Below are 19,160 nucleotides of genomic sequence, written 5' to 3' on the forward strand. Positions count from 1 at the left end.
CTTCCATCCTAATGCTGAGTGGGTGAACTGAACATTGAATAATATTGCAGTAGAGAATAATAAAAATCTACATTTCCGGAAAATACTTTAAGCCTGTTAAAGAGAAAAAAAAGACAATCCAATTATTTAAACCTGGTTGCTTTATTTTACACTTTTAAAATTCACAAAAAGCTTCACAATATCTGCTTTCCCCCTGTTGATAGTCAAAGCTTTATGGTAAGACAATGAAACATTTATCATATCAATTGGGCATACTTCAAAACAATGGATAATTTACAAACAAATTTCTTTAATCAAGAACATTTTGCAAAATACACAGTCTGAATTCAACTATCTGATTTTAACTATCCTAAAATCGGTCTTTAAAAAGCAAACAGATTTAACACTGACAAGCCTACCAGAATAATGCTGATGGCAAGCTATAAACAGCTTTAAGTGTTGAATGTAATTTGGGGGAAGGAGAGAAGAAATTATCAGTTGAACCTACATTTAAATGAGTCCGTAAGTAAAACCTCTAGTTGAATGAATTTCTAGTTTAATGAATTTCAGCAAAATGAACAACTCCTTTGCCTTGATGGTAGTTTCTTAACTTTTATTTTTAAACTTTGATATCTTGACTAAAGGAATTGAATCCTAGAATCAGAATTTTTAAGGAAAAGAAAAACAAAGGGGTACGGGAGAAACAGTATCAGTACTTTCTTAGTCTTTCTAAAGTGGGTAACAAATAAAATCACTGTTCATAATTAGGGAAGACTACCAGAGACGCTGTATGGGGTTTAGTTTTAGCTTATGTTCAATATCTAAATGGCAAAAATAAGAGTTCAAGGCAGTCTCATATAGGAAACTTAAGAAAATAATTGTGTTCAAGCAGTTTTTATATTTGTGGAATAGCATAGTACATATTTTGAGGCACCCATTATAGGATTCACCAAAATTATTTATACTGCTGTTTCCACTTGTAATATAATTTGTAGCTCCTCTGGGGTAGCTTTTTACATATTATCAATATAGGCCACTAAAGATAACACCAGAATTCAAGTGAGAAAAGAATGGAAATGGAAAGAGGATGGGAAGATAATAAAACTGGGTAGTAATAACAAGCATGATTTTTAAGGTTTCCTAATGCCACAGAAATACATATTTTGGCTAAATGCCACTGGCCAGCTGGAAGGGGATCAGGAAATGAGTAGAATATCCTAATGGCCTCAGTCAGATTTTTAACTACCCCGTGATTTGGACGGCTTGCTCATGGAGAACTGTTTCCACAGACTGCGTGGTGAGGGGTACTGTGCTGGACTTTACTGTCTATTCCACTCTTTGTTTCTTTAAAGAACACCTTTGAAGGCTAAGGACCCCTAAAAAGGGCATCAGAACAAAGATCTTGTTAAGACTACAAATGGAGATTAACAAATGCATAATCTGTAAATGGTTTGATTATGGATATGTTATCAATGACCTTCCTTCTTGAGATCGAAAATATAGGCCTTGGGAAAAAAAAAAACTGCATTATTCCATCATATTCTAAATTTTTCTCTTTCAATTAGAAGTTTTTAAAGAAATTTTCATTTGAAAAGCTCTCATCTTTCACTTCAAATTGCCCCTTCTCTTGGTCTTATATATGATATTATTTAAGACTCCTATATCTGGAAGAGTGGTCAGGAGTTTTAGGATTATTTTAATAGAAGACATTGAGTTCATTTACTTGGAAAAATAGGATTTTATAAGGGGTCTTTCTGAGATTTAAGTGCTCTATTTTATCACAATGGGAGTCTCAAAGCAAATATTCTATAAGACACTAAAGTATTCAGTTTATTTGGATATTTAAACATACTAAAAGTTACAAAGCCTAAAATAAGCAAGCAACAAGTTAATAAAATCACAACTCAGAATTCTAACATTTTCACATGGTATCACTGACTATGAAATGCAAAATATAAATGTTTTAAGTGGAATGATCTCTAACCTATAAATTACCAAATTGTTTGTGACCAAAACAAATGATCGCACACTATAGAAGACAACAGAACATGAGCTATTCTCCAGGACTGCTTTTTCAAAGCTTGAAAAATTATTTCATCATTTTAGGGGGGGGAAGATAAGTATGGATTAGGAGGCCCTACATGTAGATTTTTAAAATTCTAATTAAAATATCTTCGACTATTTTAGATATTTGACATTGGAAATGTGGTCGGCAATCAAAGTGTTTCTCTTCATCACAAAAATTCCATATATTAAGGATTTACACAATCCAGGAAAAAACAAACAACCTAGTAACATTTTTTGTTGCCTGAGCAAGTAATTTTCTAAAAAGGCTCTCCAAAATCTTGACTAGAGGTATCATACTCTGCAATGAAATGCTTGAGTTCTTCAACACACCGCTCACCTATTTCATGTAAATTTTGTCTCAATGCAAACTGTATAGACTTTTCTAATGAAGGATCTTTTTCAATCAGCATTTTCACAACCATCCCGAAAGTTTCACAGTCCTGTCGGTAAACCTAGAAAGGTGAAATACACAGTGGTTAGCTAAGAGTAAAAATAATTACCCATACACTGAGCTGATTCAGTTAGCAAAATGATGATGCTGAAGTCTAAAAGGGAGATACAATTGAACCTCCTTCACCCTTGAGGAGTCACTACTGTCAAACACTATTTAATCCTCTATTTCTGAGATATGCTGACAACATGAATGAGCAGAAAAACATCGATATACCACATCACTGACTACAGAAGTTAGGCCTGGCATTTGTTATCATTAGGCAGTCTACTAAAAGGACATCAGACTAGAGAAGAACTAAGAACAAAGGCTCACTAGGTAAGGCACATTCATGGATTTATTCATTTGCTTGTTTGGAATAAAAAAGTTTCTGAGCCCCTAACTTTAGATTCTTTGTTTGAATCATGACCAGATGACAAATTCTGTATCTATTTGATAAAAACTTTTCAAGTTATAAATATTTAACCACAGTTAAAGTCACCAAGGCAGAGTTAAGATCAAAACAATGTCATATACACACACATCCATGTATATGTATACACATATATGTAAATATAAACACACGCATATATACATATACACATGAATATATGAATACATGTATATATTTTCTACCTCAATGTGCATATTTTACAATTTTGCTTCAATATGTATACAATATGTATATATAATCTTTATCAGAGGCAATCGGATATTATTCCCTATCCAAAAACTGCTAGGTTTTCTCCCCACTAAATACCATTTCCGTAATTTGTAGTCACAAAATGTAATTTAGATGTCTATGCTATTTTTCATACTCTGTAGTTCATGTATTTAAAGAAAAATTAGTTAAGTATCCATGAGAAGTGAAATAGAAATTATCTGATTTAAAAGAACTGTTAAATGAATTTAAAATTTTCTAAATTTAACAAAAACAATATAACATGTTTATTATCTGAAAAAGGATTTATTCATTTGGGAAAACTTTAGAAAGGAGTGACCTGAGATACGGCTTGGCTTATGAGTTTGTATTCCTCTAATGATCGCTACTAGTTGTTGTAGTTGCCACTGTTATTTTTTAAATATCGACAATATTTTTTTATCCCTTAACAATAGCTATTTCAAGAAGAACAGTTAATTTTGACTTGCAATACTAGGTTGGTAAGTTGTACTAAATTCATTTCCTTGCTCTTAAAATCATTGCACAAGCCCCAAGGAAATTAACAGAGTAAATTCTTCAATGAACCCAGAAATTGAAATATGTAAAGCCTTAGCTACTTTCTCCATCTCACCCATGCCCCCACACATTGGTGTGTGAGGAGATTTACTCATAACCATTAACCTTAATTCTCAACTGTTTTCTAAATCAACCATTTATTCCAGTTTATCCTAAGCTTTCTTCCATGACCCAGAATTGATATTACTATTCTAACAAACCAACTTAGAAAACAGTACACCATTCACATATTACATGATGTCAGGGCACCAGAGCACATTGACTGGTTTAAAAAACATAGTACCCAAGTCAAGCCAATGCAGTCCCCAAGGGGGAAAGTCAGAACCATGATGTTTCAGTCCTAGTGGAGGTAAATTCCTTACCAAACCAGTCAGCCCACATAATAACAGCATTCTAACACCAACCACAGGCCTCAGCAGACCACTTTGTGGGTGGCCTAAATTTTATAGGCTTCTTTTTTAACAGATGTAGAAGATGAGGATAATGTTACACTCTGAATTAACCTGCAAATTCTTTAATGTAAATCTGTTTTACCTAAACTGTAACTCTTCGTTTAGCATATTTACCGAACATAAATGTGCTACAGATTTGCATATCAAAGGTAAAAGCATATTAAAATGTGTTCATACATTTATTTAAGCTGTAAATAGTACTATCACTCTGGAGACAAGATAATACACGCATTTAAAGACTGTGTTTTATTTTTTAATTGTAAGTTCTTTTTGAATTATTCATTGTAACAGGCAAATTTCGTATGTTAGCAGACAAGAACAACCAGAACTACCCAAAGCAACGTAATTCTCCATGAAGGGGTAAATTTTCTTTCTTTCTTTTTTTTTTTTTTTTTTTTAGGGGTAAATTTTCTAAAAGACTATTTAAAATGTAGTGGTTGGGCATTAGACAGGAAATAATTAGCTTATTGTTAAAGGAAGAACCTCACCCTCCAACATTTTATAAATAAAAAACACAACTGTCAGAAACCTATTTCCGAAATCTGTTCCACAGTAAACTCAATCCCAAACAGGAAGGGTGTAGTTATCTGTAGGAGAGCTTGTTTGCTTATGGTCCCTGGCTGGAAATGCATTAATAATCTTCAGATCTGATATCTACAGGCCACACAGGAAGATTTTTTTGTTGTTGCTTTTTCCCCTGATTGAATCTCATCAAAATGGGAATCGGGTTAAAGTATGGGTGGGGTTTACACAAACTGCATAGAAATATAGTTAAATTTGCCAAGATAATGAAAACACTACCCAAATGAGGTTTCACACAGTACTTATCAGAGTAACCTGTGATAATAGTTAAATTCTCACCAAGTATTTCTAGGAATAAAGGAATATACTAAAACTGTCAAGGCTTCTTACTATTAATTATGCTCTTCAGTGACTGGAAGAAGAGTGTCTAGCAAGTTTGTTCTATTTAAAATTGCTCATGACATAAAACTCCTCGAAAATGTGTAACATTTAGTTAGTCCTTACCTCTGTGTCCACAAAACGAGAAACCAAAAATTAAGGCAATGTAAGTTGTTAGGAGAATTTTCATTTCAGATAAACCTAATCTTTAGCATTTGCATTAAAGTTCTCTAAGAGCTGAATTCTACCACTGGTGGAATGGTAGAGATTACAGAGCTGTACTATCTAATACAGCAGCCAGAGCAGAATATGTAAATTTAAATATATATGCATATACTTAAGATTTAATTCATAATTTGTATTAATATTAGGAGGTAACTGGAGGTTAACTGTAAAAGTCAGACGTGCATATAGCCTTAAAAGTCTGGAGATTCAAATGAGTTATCTTCTCTATTATTGGTACCTCATCATTTCATATAATTTCCTTTATCTGAACTTATTTTGCTCAAATGCTCTATGTTCTGTTTCAGGAGGGTCACATCCTAGTTGGAGAGGTAAACAAAGACAATTAAAAGACATTAGAAAGAAGACACTTAGATGTAGATGGTAGTAGGGAAGCCAGAAAGAGCAGAGAAATGGTTACAAGAGCAGGCTTACCGAGTTTAAATCCTGGCTCTATTACCCTGGTAATTAGAATAATGCCCTTCACATCCCTGCCCCCAAGATGTCCATACCTAGTCCCTGGAACCTAAAAATGTGTTCTCTGACATGGTATAAGGAATTTTGCAGCTATGATTATGTTACACATTTTGGATAGGGAGATTTATCCTATCCTGGATTATCCAGAGGGGCAAAATGTAATCACTAGAGGCCTTTAAAAAGGAAAGAAGGAGAAGTAGAAACAGAGAAAATGCTACCACATAAACAGAGACTGAGTGATGCACTTTTAGGAAGGAGCTACCAGCCAAAGAATGCAGGCAGCTCTAGACACTGTAAAGGCAAGGAAACATTCTCCCCTGGAGACTCCAGAGAAATGTAGCCCTACAGATACTTTGATTTGGTCCTGGTAAAACCCAGTTAGTACTTTACACATTCTTCTCAAGCTTACATGATACATTCACCAGGACAGATCACATCCTGGACCATAAAACACACCTTAACCAATTTAAGAGAACGGAAATCATACAAAGTATGCTTTCAGATCACAATAAAATTAAATTAGAAATCAACAGAAAATGGCTAGAAAATCCTAGAACTGGAGATTAAACAACCTACTTCATAAAATCACATGGATCAAAGAAGTCTCAAGAGAAATTATATTTTGATCTGAATGAAAACATTTATCAAAATTTATCAAATTTTGTGATGTAGCAAAAGCAGTACTTAGAAATTTATAGCATTAAATACATGTTAGAAAATATGAAACCAATAAAATTAATAATCTAAGCTCGTAAACTAGAAAAAGATGAGCAATTAAATCCAAAGAGAGAAAAAATAAAAATTCTGATTTCTGCTCTGGCAGAAATTAGTGAAAGTGAAAATAGTAAAATGGAAAATGAATGAAGCCAAAAGCTGATTCTTTGAAAACACCAAATTGATAAATCTCTAGCCAGGGTAATCAAGAAAAAAAGAGAGGAGAAAAAAGTTATTAATATCAAAGTTGAAACTGGGGCCACTACTAGTCATCTCATGGACATTAGAAAGGTTATCATGAATATCCCCAGTAATTTGATAACTTAGATGAAATGGACCAATTTCTCGAAAGACAGTCTACCAAAACCCAAACAAGGAGAAATAGATAATTCGAATAGGCCTACATCTAGGGAAAAATACGAATCAACAATTAATAACCTTCCATAACAGAAAGCACTAGGCCCAGATGGTTTGAATAGTGAGTTCTACTCAACACTAAGGGAAGAAATGATGCCAATTCTCTACAATTTGAGGCCAGCAAAATCCTCTTATCAAAACCAATGATATTACAACAAAGGAAAATTACAGACCAATCTCTTTCATGAACATAGATGGAAAAAAAAAATAAAAACCTTCAACACCAATATTAGCAAATCCAAGAACATACAGAAAGAACTATGCACCACAACCAAGTGGGATTTATTCCAGGAATGCAAGCCGTGTTCAACATCTGAAAATCAATAAATGCAATCCATCACATCAATAAGCTAGAAAAGAAAAAAAAAATCACAGGATCTTAATAATAGATGTATAAAAAGCATTTTAACAAAATCCACGACAAATTGATTCATGACAAAAACTGTCTGCAAACTAAGAATAAAGGGGAACTTCTTCAACTTAATGAACAATATCTACAAAAACCCTAAAGCTAACATTACATGGTGAAACAGTAAATGTTTTCTTCCTAAGATAAGGAACAAGACAAGGATGTCCCCTTTTACCACTCCCAGTATCATGACCCAAAATGAAGGTGATGCTAAGCAGGGAGCCTACTTTTCCCTCTCCCTCTGCCTCTCTTCTCTGTTGGTGCTCTCTTTCTCTGATCTCAAATAAGTAAAATATTTAAAAAAATAAAAGAAGCAATATAGACGTAATAATGTGAAGAATGATGGGTGGGAGGTATTTTAATTTTTATTTATTTCAAAAGGGAGGGAATGGGAGATAATTTCAATATCTAGTATGTAATTGAGGCACCTGTCAACAGGAAGTGGATTACTAAGTCTGCACTTTGGAAGAAAAAAAACAGAGCAGGAAAGGAAGGAAGGAGGGAGGGAGAAAGACTGGGAAGGAAGTACAAAGAGGGGAGTAAAGTGAGATCTTAACATATTTAGCACTGATGCCAGCTGAAACTATGGGAGTTCCTGGCAATGAGGAATAAGTTCTTCCTAACCCCACTGTCTGACAGAAAGTAGATACTCAGTAAATGTTGTATAGATGGCTAAAGTCGGCTCTGAGAACAAAAGACAGCCAGAGTAGATACCTAAAACCACCAGTATCAGCCAAAGAAGAGACAATAGGAAGACTAAAAACAAGGAAAGCGTGAAGGCACAGATGCCAAGAAGAACATTTGTAAAAGAAGAATATAGTCAATTAAATATCAGAGAAAAATCAAAGAAGCTGACAAACAAAACCTACTGATTATACTGGGAAACTAGAGGTCTGGCTGGTTAGCTGCAAGAGAAGTTTCTTGGCATGGTGGAGATTATAGATGCTGTGCTGTCCAAAGCAGGAGCCACTAACCATATCTGACTATTTAAATTTTAATTACCCCAAAGATACAGATGCAATGAAACGCTGGGACACCTGCACCCCGATATTTATAGCAGCAATGGCCACAAAAGCCAAACTGTGGAAGGAGCCTCGGTGTCCATCGAAAGATGAATGGATAAAGAAGATGTGGTTTATGTATAAAATGGAATATTACTCAGCTATTAGAAATGACAAATACCCACCATTTGCTTCAACGTGGATGGAACTGGAGGGTATTATGCTGAGTGAAGTAAGTCAGTCGGAGAAGGACAAACATTATATATTCTCATTCATTTGGGGAATATAAATAATAGTGAAAGGGAATATAAGGGAAGAGAGAAGAAATGTGTGGGAAATATCAGAAAGGGAGACAGAATGTAAAGACTGCTAACTCTGGGAAACGAACTAGGGGTGGTAGAAGGGGAGGAGGGCAGGGGGTGGGAGTGAATGGGTGACGGGCACTGGGGGTTATTCTGTATGTTGGTAAATTGAACACCAATAAAAAATAAATTAACAAAAATAATAAAATAATAATGAAGAAAAAAATAAATAAATTCAATAAGATAAAAAGTACACAAAAAATAAAAATAAAAAATGAACAATTTGGTTCTCAGTTCCTAGCCCTATTTCAATTGCAAGTATGGCTATCATCCTAGACAGTACAAATATAAAAAATTTCCATCCACACAGAAAACTCTACTAAACAGTGTTAATACAGAGGACAGAGAAGTCCGAAAAAAGGTAAAGATGTAGTGTAAGTGTTGACCTGGTAAATTAAGTAATATATATTTGCAATTATTCTACCATTAAAGTATACATAAAAGCTTACCACTTTTAAAGGAGCATTGTGAAATATAATAATTAGTATCTGTAAAATGTTCTACAATGTTTTGATGAAATGTGTATAAAGATGTAAGTTAAAAAAAGAAACTCCAATTGAGGCTTAATATATGAGGAAACATTCATAATGTCTAATGTGTTGATGAGGTCAGGAAAAAAGTAACAGCATACTGATGTTAAATACTGGAGATAAACTTAAACCCTTTAATTTGGGTCTATAGTAATGCAGAACGTGTCAAAACTATTGTAATCTATGTTGCTGCTTGTGCTATATTAATAGAAAAAGATATCATTGAGACTTCCTCCTCAAAGTTGCAGCCCCACTGGCTCTTAAAAGCACAGCAACTGAAAAGAACACTGGTAGTTGCTAAGAAATACATTATGAACACATGGATTAGATTTCAACCGCCTACATTCATATGTAGGTACAATTATTACAGCTGCATAAAAGTAACTCCAAGATTAATGATGAAGTGGAATAATGCTACAAACTCTTAGCAAAGTTTATAAAATTCTCATCCATAAATACAGATCAATTTATAAATTTACAGGATCCAAAGTTAATACTTAGTTTTTTAACCACTTCCAGCTTATTCTTTTAATCATAATACACTAAATTTAAAAAAAATAAATGAATTCCAGAGTCTACACAATCTTTCACTAATGCCAACAACAGATCTCACAGACATTAACTACAGGAACTAGACAAACCTCAAATTAATAATGAGTGAAAAAAGTTGCAAAGGAACTACGTAAACCATGAGGCCATATATGTATGTTTTAACAATAGTCTACTTAGTTTAGGAATATACACATATATTCTAAAATCAATAAAACATACACAAGAATGACAACTCTAAGAAGGAAAGGAGCCAGCAGGGATCTGAGAGACTTGATATATGTATAATATCTTACTCCTTTAAAAAGAGAAAAAAACCCACAAATATTGAACTCTACTTAAAGACATGTATGCTAAAAAAAAAAAAAAAAAGACATGTATGCTGAAATATTTAGGAATGAACTATACTAAGATTTCCAACATACTTGTCACCATCAAAAAATAAGACGAATTACTGGATGAATACAGGAATGGGTAGGTGACAAAGAAAATAAAATATTAATTATAGAATGGAGGTGATGAGTGTATGGGTGTGTAGTATTTAATTCCTAATATTTAAAACTTTTCATAACAAAATGTTAAGAGGGGAAAAAGATCTAAAGCAAAATAGGCTCAATGATAGGTATATGGCTCTGATCATCTCAGCTTATAAATGAAGGATCTGTTTTGCTTGGACCTGGATGATGAGCTTTTCATCTTCTCAATGTGAGTGGAGAATTACAGATATTAATGAATCTGTAAATGCAGATATGAGTTTGAATGAATTTGAATATCTGTGCCTGCCAGCCAAAAGAACTCCCCTACTATGTGCAGGCCCTAGATTTGGTCTATAATATAGCACACCTTGCTCAAATAAATTAGATTCTAATAAAATGAGTAATACATTATGAAAACCATAAAGCAAAATGCAATAAATGCTATAGAGAAATACAAAGTATTACAATAATCCCAAAAGAAAGATCATAATGAGCAGAGAGGAGGAGGATTAAAAGCACTGAAACAGTGTTGGTGTTCCAGGAAACCTGGAAGCTTGGAAATAAAACAACATAGTATGCTTTAAAAAATAATAATCTTGGAATATAGGGAAGTTTTAGAAAAGATGGCTGATAGACACACCTGAATAAATGTGAAGCTAGAAGTGAATAGGTTGGACTTAAGGTTTACCTTATCCTTGGACTTAAAATAATCAGACAGACAATAAACTACTGAAGACTGGATTAGAAGAAAACTAATGTGTTCATTATCCAATATCCCCTTCAAATCTGATTCAAGAGGCCAGGAAAAGTAATTTTGTGTTAAATGTCACTTATTGGCTTGAGAAAACAACTGCTAGCATTCAACAAATACAAAAAGGCTAAATCTAAAGAAAAATTGTCATAATGAAGATACAAGGCAGCTAAATACATTATAAAATAGGTTTAAAAATCTATTCTAAAAATTCTATTTGCCGAGAAAATGGTTAATAATAAATATTTCAAAAAATAAAATCTTTCATGTAGCTTTTAATATTTTCATGTCTGAGGGCAATACAAATTCATTTTTAATAAAGACAAAGAGGGGACAGCTTAATTTAGACATTTTCCCAAGCGAATGTCTAAAATACTCACTGCAATGAAATAGATTATAGGTTAAAATGGCAAATCAATTCTTTGAAAGATATTTGTCACTATGAATGCATTTCCCTTGAATAATTAAAAAAACACAACAGGGACGCCTGGTGGCTCAGCGGTTGAGTGCCTGCCTTCAGCCCACAGCGTGATCCTGGAGTCCTGGAATTGAGTCCCACATTGGGCTCCCTGTGGGGAGCCTGCTTCTCTCTCTGTCTGTTTCTCTGCCTCTCTCTCTGTGTCTCTCATGAATGGATAAAATTTGTTTAAAAATCTTAAAAAATTAACACAATTTTTAAAAGGTGAACTTTCTTATGTACATATTAAACTAATTTTTTTACATATAGTTATTTGTTATAAAAATTATCATAGTGGGTGAAATTAATACAATGTACACTAATGACCATACAACTAAAAAACAAATCTAAGTTTTAGTTATCCAAAGAAAACTTATTTTAAGTTATTTTAAGTTCTTAAATTTTTATTATAAATAACTTAATAGTTATTTAATTTTTAATGAAAAGTTTTTTAATTAAGATTACTTCCAAATAAATCCTTTTAGAAATAGATGATTTTTAATTGCTTAAGAGGCAGTCCAGTCCACAAACGATTTAACATTAATAATCAGAAAATTTAAAAAAAAATAATCAGAAAAGTACAATGTCATGACAATAAAAAAAGTAGTTTTAGATTTGATTAGTAACAATGTGTTCCCTAAGTGAAAAATCTTACATCAGTTTGCTCTAAGAGGAGATCTAAGAGGAGCACCCTCCATCCGTCCAGCTGTACTCTGATGGGAGAAATCGGTCAGTAGGAGCAACTAAGCTAAGCTACTTCCAAAACCCCCTTTACTTCCTCCCAGTTTATCTCTGGCAGAGGAGACTGGAGGGGATCCAATATTAAGGTTGCTTTAACCTTGTGAAGATATGGGGAAAATGGCTCAGAACCTAAAAGTACTGGGGTGCAGGTGGTGTAGTCAGTAAAGCATCTGCATCTGACTCTTGGTTTCAAATCAGGTCATGACCTCAGGGTCATGAAATCTCCTGCGTCTGGCTCTGCGCAGAGTCTGCTTGGGACTCTCTCTCCCTCTCCTCCCTGCACACGCATACCCTCCTCCCTCCTCTCAAATAAATAAATAAATCTTAAAAAAAAAAAAAGAAAGAAAGAAAGAACCTAAAAGTATTAACAGTTACCAAGTCCTCAGGGAGGGCTCACTATGTAGGAAAAATTCTAGAATGGGAAGGAATCCTAGGCAAAGGTCTCTATGACTAGAAATGGTTATGGGTTACAATTCTAAAGTTTTCTGTTTAAACATGAGAGCATTTAGAAATTATTGACATATCAGAAACATTAAGTCACTGGCAACATTTTCATACAGCTTTTTTACTTATTTTATGTACCCGGAATCCTCATAGGTACTCTGGAATAACTATCCCCTTTTTAAAAAAAATACTGAAGCAGAGAGATTAAAGGGATTAGCTGTAAAAAGTACGATATTCACAGTATAGGTTTCTAATTTACCCTTTACCATACTACTGCTATAATCCAACAGAATTATTTAAATCCAAAATTGAAATAAAACCAAAGATAAACTAATCTGCTTGGTTTTTGAAGAATGGTGTAAAGAAAGTGGCTTGGAGGAACCTGGAAGGTAGGTCACTACTATGAGACAATGAGATCTCATTTGTGTGTGTGTGTGCCTCATGTCTATACTTCATCGTTTCCTTACTAAAATCTGAAACTTGAGGGATCCCTGGGTGGCGCAGCGGTTTGGCGCCTGCTTTTGGCCCAGGGCGCGATCCTCGAGACCCGGGATCAAATCCCACATCGGGCTCCCGGTGCATGGAGCCTGCTTCTCCCTCTGCCTATGTCTCTGCCTCTCTCTCTCTCTCTGTATGACTATCATAAGTAAATAAAATTAAAATAATAATAATAAAATAAAATCTGAAACTTGGGCTATTTTCCCATACGGTTTCAGGGATGCCACAAGATAAATTTACAAGAAATAAACAGGTAAGATGGCTTTCTTCCTCAGGCTGAGGAAAGCACTACTGTTCTGTAAGATACTTAAGCTATGGTTGGTGAAAGAGCAGTTTATGGTTGAGATGGGACATGTCCGATGTATTCTGCAGGGAAGGCTAGTTCTTCTTAGCTTTGTTTTGTTTTTCTTTCTCCCCAAGTGATTCAGTGAACCGAGTCTACTGGCTCTATCATCCCATTTCTTTCATCATTAAAATTCTATACTGAAAAGCTGATTTTAGGGGAAATCACTTTTACTGCTATGAAATTTCTCCATGTGTCTCAGCACACATGTGCTGTTGTGCTCTTTTCCTTTCCTCTATTTTCTGTGACATTAACACATACTACAGGTTGGAAAAACTTTCATTTTTGTTACAGTATCATAGTATTACAAATTTTCATCTCAAGATAAAGAAGTCCTTGCTAATGTAATAGTTTTAGGAGGATCTTTAAAAGTTTGTCATTGAAAGTGATTGGAGTGGGGGTTGTTAAGAGGTCACCAAACCAAGAGCTGCAAGTGAAGTGGTAGGAAACACAAAGGGCAAGATTACTTGTAACTCCACAGACAGGCAGCTTCTGTAGTTTCTGCTTAGCTGTCCCTTCCTTCCAATCCTCACTCCCATCCTGAGAGGCCCCTGACAGCTCTATTTATATTATATGCCAAATGAAAAAAACGCACTTATAGAAGATAGAATTTAAGGGATGTCAGAGATGAAGAGGGATCACAGGACTTACTAGATTATGAATTAGGTTTATGATGTTGACAATGGCAAGGAATACAGCAAGAGTGGATGTTGGTAGAAGTAGAGAGGGAAGCATGCTGGAAAAAGAAAGGAAATTAGAAAGGAAGAGAAACTGCCCAATGGCCTTTCAATTCCAGACTCTATACCTGGTTTCTGCCTTTGCCCTATGAAAAATTCTGGTAAATTTTCAATACTTTCCCTATACTTGCTAAAGATAGTTTCGGTGGATTTTGTAATTTATAATCAAAAGGAATTTTCTCCAGATACCTAGCATAATAGCCTGCTATATGGAAGAGATGTTACCTGGCCTTCTGGGCCGGGGTGGCAATCTGGGAGCAGCCAAGACCTGCACAATGACATCCGCACTGCAGTATATCAGCTTGTCAACAGTGCTTAATACTGGTAGGAATGTCAAGGTGATGGAAGAAATCTATTTTCTTTTCAATGTAATTGGAAATCTATCAAATGCACTTCATAAGGCTTTATCCAACGTAGCTAAATTAGGCTATACTTTTCCATTTAAGAACTAAGTAACTACAAATCCTTGGAGTTTCCACTAAAAATACAGCTATTGTTACTGCTACTGAAAAAAAAAAAAAAAGTATTTGCTTCCAGCTCATCATTTGCAAGTGTAAGAAACAGAATATTATTAGAATATTATTGGTCTACTTAATCACATTTCTCCTAAAAAAGGCTTTTCAATTACATAACGTATAATAACCACTATAAATGCTCCTAAAGTGTTTTTTCTTTCCAGAAAGGAAGAAAGGAATTATTCATAACTAACACAAATAGTACAGCTTTCATTTTCAAAAATAGGAACTGCAGTATCAGGTATATTACAAGTAGGTTAAAATTAATTAATATTAAAGATAATTCATTATTTCACTTTTATCTCTGAATGCATTATATACAGTGGGAAAAGTTCATAAATCCCATTACATATGAAAGAAAATACATATTTTCAAGGTCTATCTGCAGATATTTTCTATTCTATACTTTTAATACTAAAATTTATAGAGTATAATTGGTATAGGATTTACAATTCATCTTGATCTGTCCACTTGACATTACAAAAGACCTACTACTGACTTTTCAAATAATACTGAACTTCCTTCTAGGAATTAGAGTCATATCTATGACAATAAATGCAATGCAGACCATGCTAGGCCATGATGTTGTTATTGTTACATCAACAGTTACACTGCTACTGCATTCTATGCTCAAGAAAGCACCGGGTGTTAATCACGAAGTATGGTGCTATTAAATTATGATCAATGGAAATATAAATCTGGTCTTCAGTAAGCCTTTCCAAGATAGAATTTAGCTACAGCCAACAATTTGAGGCAGGAATCTATTCAAATGAAATTTTTTGGTAATGTTTACAGATAATTTTGGGTAACCTGGCATTACTGAATACAGCTGAATACTCTATTTTTGAAATTCTGGGGATAAAAAAAGATAGTACTGTAACTATGAAATTCTATTGGAATCCTGAAGGTCTAAATAAACCTTACCATATGTATTTTAATATGTACTATATTTATTAAAATTATTTTTAAAAATGAGTTATTATTTTAGAATTCTATGCCTTGAAATGGATTTTTTTTTTTTTTTGAGCTGGCAAAATGGCTAAGACTAGAATGATTGGTATATTTTAGGTAAGAATAACAAGGAAAACCAGAAATGAAATCTTTGTTTGGATTAGCAGCACTGAACATTAAATTGGTTCAGATAAAATAAGGGTCAAAAGGCTGACTACCTTACTATAGGAGCCAAAAAACCCAGCAGATTGTGGTATCCCCTTTAACCTTACTTCATGCAAGATTACCATGTGCACATGTAGATACAACATAGACAGAAATTTTTCGTATAAACACATCCTGGAAAAGTGCACTGAACCATTTCTCTCTTCACAGATATTTTCAGTGTCCTGTGTCAATAAAAAGCATAAATATAAAATGTGGCTTCACTCTGTGAGAGTTCACTAAGCTTCATCTTATAGTATTTAAAAAGTCCAGAAATTAATATTTATGGTTATTATTTATTTCCTGAGCAAACACTAAATCATTTATAAAAATTAACTGTTAAATTATTCTACTTTTAAAAGGGACTGTTTAACATGCTGTCAGAGGTACCATAGTGCTGAAATCTGACTCTTGTGCACCTCCTTATTTCTTGGTTTTGCTATTTCTATGGTCACAATATTAGCATGGGCCTAGCCAATACAATACTGTTCTAACACTGCAAAAATTCTAATTGTTTTTGCTTCTAGTCTTCTTGTTCTATATGTACCTACTCACAGACACCATCATCCTACAGATGGAAAAACCCTTCTCAGAATTACTGCTGCTTATCCCAAGATCTGACCCAATACAATTCTTCAGTAAAATCTTAGCCAATCTTGTCACTCACCAAAACACCATCCACCCATAACATTTCACCTGCTCTCATATCTGTATTCCCTTGGTTATTTTCTAACTTAATTTCTTCAAAATTTTGTTTAAGACATCTTCCACAAAGTTTTTCCAGATTTCCTTAAATATTTATGAAATGTATGTTTCTCTCTACCTCTTCCATTATATTGAAGGCAAATACAATTAATTTTGCTTCCTTTGTTATGGTCTCCCATGGAGTATAAGGCTGGAAACAAAATTGTTCTCTAATTATCTCTGATTTTTAAAAGCTTAAAATTCTATATTCTTGCCTTGGCTCAAATTTTAATTATTTTGGCCATCCCTCCAACTGATATTATACGAATTGTTTGAGATTAGTAAATGTATCTGTTCACAAGGGCTGTCAATAAATATTGTTCCTTGATGAAGTAAAGATCTTAAAGTTTTAAATGAGTTAGCATTACAAGGAAGGTAAAACATAACAAATATTCTGAAATAAAGTAGGAAAGAAAGTTTTCATAATAAAGTCAATTTAGAATAGTAAAAAGCTTAAAAGAGTACCTTGAAAAGTATAATTTTATTACTTCTAAATATACAAAGAGTCATCTCAACTTTTAAAATATTTAAAATGTAAAGGTCTTGGCTCAGGATTGTTTTGACAAATAAGACTCCTCTGTATAAAATTATACAAAGAATCTTGCTGATAGTCTGTTTCACAAAATGTTTTTTTCTGTAGTTTGTGCAAACTGATTCCTAATCCAATACACAGATCATACATATTTTGGTTACAATACCTAATTCCTGTTGCATGGATTGACAACATTCTATTATTTTGTGAGAACCAATCTAACCAAATCATCTAAGATTTGGTCTAAAAATTTCCTCCTATCTGATAATCATATTGTAGGAAAAAAATAAAATTCAAATAGAAATACAGGTTCACTGTACACTCATATAGTTTTTACTATCAAAATGAAACACCAAAGGAGAAAAGAAATTTTTTAAAAAGACTATTGTATGGAGACAAGTTTCAAAATGTCTAGAAACATGTATGTATTGTCCTTTACAAAAAACAAAACCTAACAAATACACATACAAGCACATACATAAAACAAACCCAAAACCTAAAACACAACCTGTCCAGAAATGGTACTATTCAGGGTGACACTATATAAGAAGTCCAAGAGATTGCCTATTACTAAAATAAAACAGTAATTAAAATGTAAGCATATTATATTATATGTAAAACAAAAGAAAAATTTCCAGTTCTGCAAGTCTCCCTTGTGTAGGTGTGACAGGAAAGCTCTAAAATTTTTCCTCAAACACTGAATCATCTCCAGTGATTCAAGCCAGTATTTATCCCATATAGCTCAACTGTGCAGCAGCTGCATTCTGTATTTTTTTTAATGGCACTTAAGTTATTTCAGGTTTAGAGACAAAAGAAGCTGCATTAAATTAGAACCAAAATACAACTTTAAAAGTCAAATTCTGACTATAACATCCCATATTTCTATTCAAAAAAAAAAAAAAAAAGATATGCCCTTCTCACATACTGAACACTCTCAACTATCCATATGGAAATCAGATTAAACTATGTTTTCTTACCCTTCAAGTCATCATATGTGGATAATTACACAGTAAAAACTTCAAACTCAAATCCTTTGCACAGTTAGTATCAACTTATTATCACCATGAGGAATGAGCCATTCATATCCATAGCTATGCCAAAACATAAAGGAGAAAATGTAAAAAAATTACCATAGGTATAATTTCTTATCATTTTCTTTCTACAAAAGAAGTAATTTCATATGCTGAACATAGATATAATTCAAATACAATTTAATCTTCAAAACCACACATAAAAAAATCAGCCTTCAACTCCTTTAAAAATCCCCATAGGCTATGCAACTACTATAGGAAGGTAGGTTCATAAGCATTTTAGATGTCTAGTTTTATTTTGTCTCACTTTTTAAAAATATAATGTACAGGGGACACCTGAGTGGCTCAGTCACTTAAGTGTCTGCCTTCATCTCAGGTCATGATCTCAGGGTCCTGGGATCAAGCCCCATGTCATGATGGGGGGGGGGGGGGGCGTGTCTCTGCTCAGCAGGGAGTCTGCTTCTCTCTCCCTATGGTCTCACTCACTCTCTTCCTCTCAAAAAAATATTTTAAAAATCTATAATATATGGGAGGATTTAAATTCTTAATGGGGTGGGAGAAGAATATGGTAGTGATAGAGATCATGGATTTTATATTCATGGATCCTCCAGATTTGGGTTGCTAAGTGACCCTGGGCACATTACATAATTCTGTAAGCCTTATTTGCCTTATTTGCTTTTTTTTTTTTTTAAGATTTTATTTATTTATTCATGAGAGAGAGAGAGACAGGCAGAGGGAGAAACAGGCTCCATGTAGGGAGCCCGATGTGGGACTTGATCCCGGGTTTCCAGGAGCCCGCCCTGGGCTGAAGGCAGCACTAAACCGCTGAGCCACCGGGGCTGCCCCAGCCCATTTGCCTTCTTTGTAATGTGGAGATTACAACAGTAATTTAGGTCTCAGGGCTGTTGTGAGAATTAGGTGACACAACAAATATCAAGTACTTAATACTTAGAAACCATTCACTCAAACATTTGAGAGCTCAGTAAGTCA

The 19,160-nt window shown here is 33.9% G+C and overlaps 1 protein-coding gene across 25 annotated transcripts in view; it reads right to left on the reverse strand.

The window, feature by feature from the left end:
- Nucleotides 1-122: 122 nt before the first annotated feature.
- PPHLN1 (periphilin 1) overlaps nucleotides 123-19,160 on the reverse strand; it is a 149,428-nt gene continuing 130,390 nt past the window's right edge. For 18 of the 25 annotated variants that reach the window (XM_077870425.1, XM_077870420.1, XM_077870419.1 and 15 more), the window contains 2 exons: nucleotides 15,932-16,048; nucleotides 123-2,498 (listed from right to left, as the gene is read on the reverse strand). In XM_077870425.1, the coding sequence (XP_077726551.1) occupies nucleotides 2,304-2,498; nucleotides 15,932-16,048 (312 nt within the window). In that variant the 3' untranslated portion in view covers nucleotides 123-2,303. Of the gene's footprint in view, nucleotides 2,499-15,931; nucleotides 16,049-18,116; nucleotides 18,231-19,160 lie in introns of those variants that run through there. The other 7 variants (XM_077870421.1, XM_077870418.1, XM_077870427.1 and 4 more) reach the window with 4 other exon arrangements.

This window comes from Canis aureus, chromosome 25 (assembly GCF_053574225.1).
Source record: "Canis aureus isolate CA01 chromosome 25, VMU_Caureus_v.1.0, whole genome shotgun sequence".
Taxonomy (NCBI): Eukaryota; Metazoa; Chordata; class Mammalia; order Carnivora; family Canidae; genus Canis; species Canis aureus.